Source organism: Grampus griseus (assembly GCF_964374135.1).
Source record: "Grampus griseus genome assembly, chromosome: 14".
Classification (NCBI taxonomy): Eukaryota; Metazoa; Chordata; class Mammalia; order Artiodactyla; family Delphinidae; genus Grampus; species Grampus griseus.
Window position 1 is genome coordinate 38,363,595 of NC_139008.1, and position 8,507 is coordinate 38,372,101.

General features: G+C 61.5%; 1 protein-coding gene across 2 annotated transcripts in view; it reads right to left on the reverse strand.

Moving 5' to 3' along the window:
- Nucleotides 1-458, reverse strand: part of CACNA1H (calcium voltage-gated channel subunit alpha1 H) — a gene marked incomplete at its 5' end in the record, with an annotated part of 62,968 nt that extends 62,510 nt beyond the window's left edge. For both annotated transcript variants that reach the window (XM_082670546.1, XM_082670545.1), the window contains one exon: nt 166-458. In XM_082670546.1, the coding sequence (XP_082526672.1) occupies nt 166-458 (293 nt within the window). The remainder of the gene's footprint in view (nt 1-165) is intronic.
- Nucleotides 459-8,507: the final 8,049 nt, after the last annotated feature.

Consider the following 8,507-nt stretch of genomic DNA (forward strand, 5'->3'; position numbering starts at 1 on the left):
CTCTCGGAGGAGCGCTGCTCTCGCGCCCCTGCCCTGCGTCCCCAACGCACCCAGCCCGCGCTGAGGCCAGAGAGCCCGAGCGTGGGAGGCACACGCGGAGGAGGTCCCGCGCCCCAGACCCCCATGCCCCGGATCCCCGCACCCCCGACGGCCCGGGAAGGATATGGGTTACAGACCAGCCGGAGACACCAGCTGCGCGGCCGCGTGGTCTGCCCGAGGCAGAAAAAGACGGTGGCCGCCAGTGCCGGGTACGGGACGGGCTGCTCCTCGTCGGCGCCCAGCTCCGCGCCGCGCTCGGCCGCCGGGCTCTGGGGGGGCGACGCACCGGGCCTCGACCCCCGCTCCGCCTCTGGCCCCGGGGCCCCAGGGCTCGCCGGGGACGCCCCCGCCGCAGGGCCCGGGGCTGGCGCGCCCAGGGGCACTCGGACCTCGTCGGCCGCCTGCACGCTCTCTGTCATGGTAGCGGCGGGTAGCACCTGCGGGGGACAGCCGGTAACCGGGTCCCGAGAACAACACCCTCGCCCGCCTCGGGTGGAGCGGGTCCGAGGAAACAGCCACGGCCGCCGGGATGTCTTTGTCTTTTCTCATTAGAGACAAATGCGCCCCCCGCCCTCGCCCGCCCCCTCCCTCCGGCGAGGGCTGGGCGGCCCCTCCCCCACCGCCGGGGCGGGGGCAGGCGCCCCAGGGGCTCCCTCGCCGGCTGCCTCAAGTTAAAGAGGGTCCCGGCGCGCAGTGGGGCGCGCGTCCTCGCCGCGTCTCACCTCGCTCCGGCGGCCGGCGGCGTCCCCGCGGGCATCGCCCGGGCGGCGCGGTCACCGCGGACCGGCACGGCACTCGGCCCCGGCTGGAGTGCCGCAGCCCCCGGCCCGCGCCCCCGGCCCGCGCCCCCGGCCCGCCGGATCCCGCTCCTGCTCCCGCTCCGGCTGACCCGGCAGCGACGGCGGAGGCGACCCGGCGCAGAGGGGTCCGCGGGGCGGACGGGCGCGGGGCGCGGGGGACGCGAACCGGGCGGCGGGGCGGTGAACGAGCCCGGAACCTGTCCGCACTCGGCGCAGGAAACTTCAGAGTGAGCTGGGGGTTGGGCGGGGGCGGGGCGTGGCCGGGCCGGCGCGGGGGGCGGGGTTGGGCGGGGGGCTCGGGGAGGGGCCGCTCCGCCCAGAGGCGCGCGCGCGAGCCGCCCCTCCCCCGTCGCGGAGAGCGCCCCGCCCCCCACCCGGGAGGGCGGAGCTGGGCCCGCCCGAGCCCCCCACCGCGCCCCCACCCTCCCACTCCTAGCCAACGGGGCGCCAGGGGGCGCTGGCGGAGAAGCTTGGCGGGGGCGGGGGAGTGGCGCCGGCGTCTTCCCCGCCCCCAACTGCGGGGGCGGCCGGAGCCGCGGAGGCCGGCCCTCCCCCCTCCCCGCAGCGGGGCTCACCCCCCTGGCCCTCCGCGCCGCGGGCGGGGGTCGGCGAGGGGGCGAGGCTGGCGGGCTTGGGCGGCGCGCTGAGGCCTTGACCGCGGGCGGCGTGCCCCTCCCCCTCCGCATGGGTGTCCTGGGTGTGACCGCGCGTGTGATGTGCTGCTGTATCCGTGGGTGGGATTCTGGGTTCTCGTGCATCCGCATCCCCCCAACACACGCGCGCGCGCACACAAGCGCACCTACGGCAGCTTCTTTGAACTTGTCCCTCGCCTAGCTCCCTCCTGGACCGACCGAGACCTGTGGGACCCTGGGGAAGGGGCCAGACCCTCCCGTAGCCCCGCACTCTCACACTGAGACGAGGGATAGAGCACCTCCTCCTGTGCTCTGGGGTCCCTCCCGGCCCCTTGGCCCCTGAGGCTCTGCAGGGCTTTCCACTTCCCCACGACCACAAGTCTGCTGGCTCCGGGTGTGACCTCACTCCTTCCAAGCCTACTCTCAGCGCTGGATAAAGAGCGGGGCGGCTGGTCCACACAGGCCGGCCCTCCTGGGGCCTCAGGCCTCACCCATTGCTCGGGTGGATGGGTGGGTGGGAGGGCCCACGTGAGGACCCCCAGACCTGGACAGGCTCTGGCAAAGTCACTGCCAACCCGGCCTTCACCACCTGCGCGGTGGCTCTGCAAAGAGCGCATCCAGAATGGGATGGACGTGCTGTTCGGGGAGAAGGGAAGGCCCCAGGAGGCCCTGTGCCCTCCTCCAACGCTGGGCCCTGGGGTGAGGAAGACAGGAAGGCAGGACCATGGCAGGTCCCATGCAAGACCCAGGCGGTGTCCTGCGCTTGCCCATCACTGCTCAGCAGCACCTCCTCTTGTATATGTGAACTTCTCAAGAAAAGGAAAACATTTACTCTATCTTAATGCTACTACTTAGAGATGGAGGGCCATGACCAGTAATTAAGGCCCTCAAAGAGCAATTAGTGATCCAGCCACCTAAGAGAGGGACTGGGAGAGCCCTGGGCCTAGGATGGAGCCCTGCAGGGAAGCTTGCAAGGGTGGGGTAGACATGAAATCCTCAGCAGGATCCTGGGCAGGGGTCACCTGGACCTCCTGATCCTTTTCACAATGCCCATCTCATTAAACGTTGCTCAAGATTGGTTCTAGCTGGGGAACTGTTAGTGATTTGCTGGACAAAAATTAGTGGGAGGTCGACAGTGTGCCAGGCCCTGCGTGGAACTGGGGAGGCAGTGGCGGTGGCCAGTACAGGCCCTGTCCTTTTCCCTTGGAGCTTCATTCCAGCTGGGAGGCAGCCACAAACAAATTTGTGGCTAGAGGAAGAAAATAGTTAAAAGCTGTGTTAAGTGCCATTCAGAGCTGAGATAGGGGGTAGAGGATCTATTTGAGGACAAGAAAGCAGCTGGAAGAGAAGCAGGGCGTTCTTCCCAGCAGCAAGAGCAGACTGTGCAAAGGCCCTGTGGCAGGCAAGAGAGAGCTGAGGAGCAGGAAGAACCAGAGATAGCCTGAGGTGCCCTGCAGGGACCCCGCCATGAAGTGGGGTGGTGAGGGCGGGCAGGGCAGGGCAGGGGTTCCCACGGGGCCCCATGGTGCAGGGAATTCTAAATGTGACAGACTGTCACCCTGCTCTGTGCACTCTGTCCTTTGGACATCTGCGGAAGGGACAGGGCATGGATTTTTTTAAATAGGTGTTATTTTTTAAAGACAGCATCTCTAAGCTGACAAAGCCTGTAGCCTTCAGGTGTCCCATGACCCATTTATAGACCGGTGAGGCTGCACAGACACTGGAAGGGCATTATCCACCTGAAGGTCCTGGAAGGAGACCACCTCCCACCACCTCCGGCTCCAACCAGCACAACTGAGAACTTTGTTCTTGAAGGCGTTGAGTTCTGTGGACTGATACTCACTGACTCTGTGTGTGTGGCATCCGATGGCACCCAGCCCGCGTGGCAGGCTCAGCCATGAGGCTGAGGGCGATGCGTCTCAGGCCTGAGTTGTTCAGCCAGAGGGAGACTGCACCGCGCAGGGGACAGCTCACCCTGCAGACGGGAAATGAGGAACAGATCATGGATTGGTATGAGACGGGAGAATAGCATTAGAAACAATGAAGCAGTAATACATTCACATCGCTAGAAAGGAATGTTGGAGAGATGAAGCACAGGACAATTTGGAAATTGGCATTAAAAGTATTTAATTAAACTGAACAGAGCGTTCAGATTGTTTTTAATCCTCCTGGCCTTGGAAAATTTGGTTCTGCTTTTTGCTATTTCCTCTTTTTTTTTTTTTTTTTTAAGGGCAAAGCTTTTTCTTGACAAAGATGGGGGCGGAGGGCAAATGGCCCATTGGTTCAGTCAGCAGCAAGTAGAAACTAGACACCTCCCCAGGAGTGGACTCGTACCCTGGGGGCACATGGCTGCAATGGGGGGGGGTTTCAGGCTACCTTGGGGGCCCTCCACCTTGGCAGGCTGGGCCGTGGGGCAGTGGGCAGCATGATCACCTCCATCAGGACCTGTGGGTGCCTGCCCAAGCTCACCACCCCCACCCAGCCACTCTGCTCTGTGCCCAGGCACCCCATTCCCCCTCAGGCTGGCTGGAGCCCACAAGACCCCTCATATCACATCGGTCCCTTCTCCTGCCTTTCAGATGGCCTCCTCTTTCCCTCTCCAACCGTCCCCCTCCCCTCCATACACCCCTTTCCATCCAGAAGACCCCACTGGGTCAAGCCTCCTCAAGTTGGCATGACCCACTTCCGTCCCACTTCCAGCCTGTCCTGCCCCACTGTGCCTTTGGACCACAGACCCACCAGCCAAAGTCCCCTCCAGGCCCCAGCCCTGGCCCTGCAGTGCCCACTGCTGGGATGCTCCTGCCTGGCCCATGCTTAGCCAGCGCCCTCCTGCCAGCGGTGCCTGCTCCAGGGCCTCTCCGACCCCACATACCTCCCCCACAGCACTCACCTCGCGGTGTTCAGGCCAGACTGGGGCTCCCGAGGGCGGCCACGGTGTCATGTTTAATGTGCCTGCGATGCCTGGCAAGTGCCTGTCCCGGAGGTTGGGGGGTGGCCAGGAAACACTGAGCGGGTGCATGAGTGGCAGGAGCGGTGACCTGAGCAAAGGCTGACAGAGGTGAGGTGCTGGTTACCCAGCAGTTGAGCACGTCCAGAGGAGTGAAGGCTGAGCCCGGATCCCTCCCAGCCACTGCCGGGGGTTCATACCTCAAAGGCGGGGGCCTGGGGCTTCTGCAGGTGGCCGATCCACCTCAGTCACTCCCCCACCCCAGCCCTTCTGAGCCCACCTTACACCTCTTGGACCTGCCACCGTCACCAAGGAGCAGGGCCCAGCTCCCCGCTACCTGGAAACCAGGCCCAGAGGTGCTTCCCTTGGCGTGTGTGGGGCTGGAGGCCAGGCTCTGCAGGGAGTGGCCTTCAGGGCAGGCGGCAGAGCCAGCACAAGCCTGGACCCCTGCCCAGCTGAGACGCCTCCAGTGACAAGCGCCTTACTCCAGATCCATGCTTGCCTGGGCCCGAGCATCCTCGGCTGTCACCCTAGCTCAAGGGGTGACGTGCTGGACATGGTACCCCTGCCCCCAGGACGAAGCAGGCACTAAAGGTGAGGCTTTTCTAAATTCTTACTTGAAACTCACAGCACCGATTGACACGGGTGTCCAGATGATGCCATTTGTTGTAATGCACAGTGGTTTCCTTTGCACTTCAGTGTCCTGTCCATTTCTCAAGCTGTTCCCACAGAATCAGCCTGTTCTGCCCCTGCCAGTCTCCCCGACAAGCCACTCCACTGCCCCCACCCCCCTCCCCATGGCCCTGGCTCCTCTGCCTCCTGGGTCCCCACAGGGCAGTACTGGACCAGGGACAAGAAGGAGGAGGTGTCCCAGCCCTCAGGCCTCCCTCTGGTCTCTGGCTGCAGAATGGGCACAGTCCACGCTACTCACAGACGTCTCCGATTTAGCAGACAAAAATACAGTTTGCCCAGTTAACTTTGAATTTCAGACAAACATGAATAACATTTAGTATAGGTATATCCCATGCAATAGTTGGGATATATTTATACTTAAAACATTTGTTTATATCTGAAATTCAAATTTAACTGGGTGCTTTATATCTTATCTAGTGTATCTACTTGGGATGGCACGACAGGTCTATGAAGGGCTAGGAGGGAGGGAGGGAGGGGGCTGGGTCCCACCTGAGCCAGGTGCCCGCTGCAGGGCTCTGGGGTGAAATAGCAGGTGCCCAGGGAGGGATTGTTAAACTGGGGTGGCGGGCACCCCGAGTGTGTATGCCTGCGTGGCCAGCACCCTGCAGGCTGGCCCTCGCTCGCCTGCCTCTGCCCATAGAGGCTCAGAGGGCTTGGTCCCCACCCCTGGCCAGCCAGCTCAGGTTCCCTAGCGTCAGTGTGGGAGGGAAGGGGGACTGTGGGGTGTGGCCTTTGAGCTCCCAGACTTCAAAAGCAGGAGAAAGCGTGGTAGGTCACCCTGGAGCATGGAAACTTCTAAACCTTCATTCTCCAGCTGCACGACTCCATGGCTTTGGACACAAGACCCTCGAGGGTGGGAGCAGTGAGTCTCCTTTGCTCAGTGCCTGACATACAGTAGGTGCTAAATGAATGTGTGCTGACTGGACAGCGGCAGGGGCTTGTGCTTGCCTTGAACTACAGCCCCCCTACCCAAGTTGTGCTGGGTGGGGTGACCCCCCCCCATGGTGGGCAGGGGCCTGGAGACTGCGGGGCGGTAGGCACCCAGCCCCCAGCTCACAAAGGGGGCTGCCCTTTCTCCAAGGACCTCAGATATTGCCTGAAATTTTAACTCAGCAACAATTTTTTTTTTAAACAACTTTTTAAAAAAATTATTTATTTATTTATGGCTGCGTTGTGTCTTCATTGCTGTGCACGGGCTTTCTCTGGTTGTGGCGAGTGGGGGCTACTCTTCGTTTTGGCGTGCAGGCTTCAGTAGTTGAGGCACGTGGGCTCAGTAGTTGTGGCTCGTGGGCTCTAGAGCGCAGGCTCAGTAGTTACGGCACACGGGCTTTGTTGCTCTGCAGCACGTGGGATCTTCCTGGACCAGGGATTGAACCCGTGTACCCTGCATTGGCAGGCGGATTCTTAACCACTGCGCCACCAGGGAAGTCCCACAGCAACAATTTTTGAAAGTTTCAATATGAAATGCCTAAGCCTTAACAGTACTGAGTGCAGAATCATTCCACCTTATTACAGTGAGGCTCAGGGCCTTTCTCGGGCTCTGTAACCACAGGACCTGGGTTCGAATCCCAGCTCTGCCACCAACTGACTGTGTGGCCTTGGGCAAGTGTCTTGACTTCTCTGAGCCTTAAGTTGCCTCCTCTGGGAAAAAAGACCTGCATCAGGTGAAAAGTGTTATTGAACTGGTAGTTCCTGTCAACGGTTAAACACAGAGTTACCAAGCCACCAGCAATTCCACTCCCAGGTATGTGACCAAGAGAAGTGAAGAACTACATCCGGACACTTCATACGAGAGTTCACAGCAGCAGGATTCACTGCAGCCAAAAGGTGAAGCTACCCAACGTTGACAGACCCTCGGATGAACTGCACGTGGTCGGTGCATGTAGTGGAATCCAACTCAGCGACGAAGAGGAGTGAAGCACAGACACAGACGAGTCTTGAAACCATGATACCAAGTGCCAGCAGCCAGACGCAAGGTCACGCGGTGGGGGATTCCACAGACGTGGAATGTCCAGACCTGGGAAATCCATAGATTGCCATGGGGTGGAGGGAGGGGAATGTAGTGGAGTGTCCTTTTGGGGTGATGAAAATGTTCCCAAAGTTGACTGAGGTGGTGGCCGCCCCACTCGGAATATCCTGAGAACCCCACCCAATCTGGTAACTGTGTGGCGTGGGGACAACATCCCAACGAGCTGGGAGTGGGACAGGGAAGGTGCAGCACTGGATGAACGCCTGTGACCGTGGCCATGGCCGTTTTTATTGACCCTGAGACGGGGGTAGGGGGGGAGATGGGCAGTCCTCGCAGGGCTGCCCCGGGATAGAGATGGGCCCGAGGGGACCAGAGCTGGCACCCTTTGGGGTGCCCGCCTGTTCCTCAGCGTCCTCAGGCATCGAGGACTCTGGAGGGCCACCTTGCAACATCATGGGGCCAGGGCGAGGCCTCACAGCTGGCCAGGGAGGGGGTGCGCACATGGGAATTCAGCCTCCGCCCCAGTAAGTCAGGGCAGCCTCCAGGAACTCCTCCTAGGGGGGTGTCTCAGACTTGAATCTGGGGGTGCAGCCCCCTCAGGGTGCGGTGGAGTGGGTACAGCCCCTCCAGCCTGAGCTGCTGAGTGCCCCCCGACAAGACTGCTCCTGAGGGGGGAGAGACGAGGGCTGACCTGGGGGGAAGAAATGGGGGGCGTTGAGCCAGCCTGGGTGCTTCCAGAGGACCTTGAAGGGGCCATGGGAAAGCGGCAGGCTGGATGCAGATGTCAGCCCATCTTCTCCCCCCCAAACCCTGTTTTCTCCACAGCCCCCCCAGCTCTACCCGCCCACTGCCTGCAGGCAGATTCACTCACGGGGTCCCTTCTGAGGTTTGGGACTTTAGCAGAGGACCAGCGCCAACTCCCGGCTAATTCCCAGCTAGGAGGGAGGTCCTCTGATTCCTGCCCCCTCTTCACACTGGGTACCGGTACATCGTTGATCTTTTTGGCTAAATGGGTTAAGTTGTCAACTGCCCGTATTCAAGCAGCCCCTCCCAAGGGACGCCCCTCCAGGTGTGAGGACGGTGGGGCAGCCTCCCCAGCTGCAGCGTCAGGGAACTGCAGTAGCAGATGTGGCGCCTGCACCCGGGCCACCACCAGGGCCTGGCAGAGGCGGAGGCTCCAACAGCATTAACGTAATTTATTGTAAATCGTTCCTGCTTTGTTTAATGTTCCTTTGATTCCACTTAATACTACCTTCTCCAGTGCCTGCCGCTGGACATTGCAGGAAATTCACGTTTTCTGAGCAGGGGAGACATTCCCAACGCAAGACGCTACCGTGACAACGGGCTGCCAGCCCACCAGGAGCCATGGCCATCTGTGCCTCGATCACCCAGCACGCCCGGCGTCCCTCCCTGGGCGGGGGACCCCT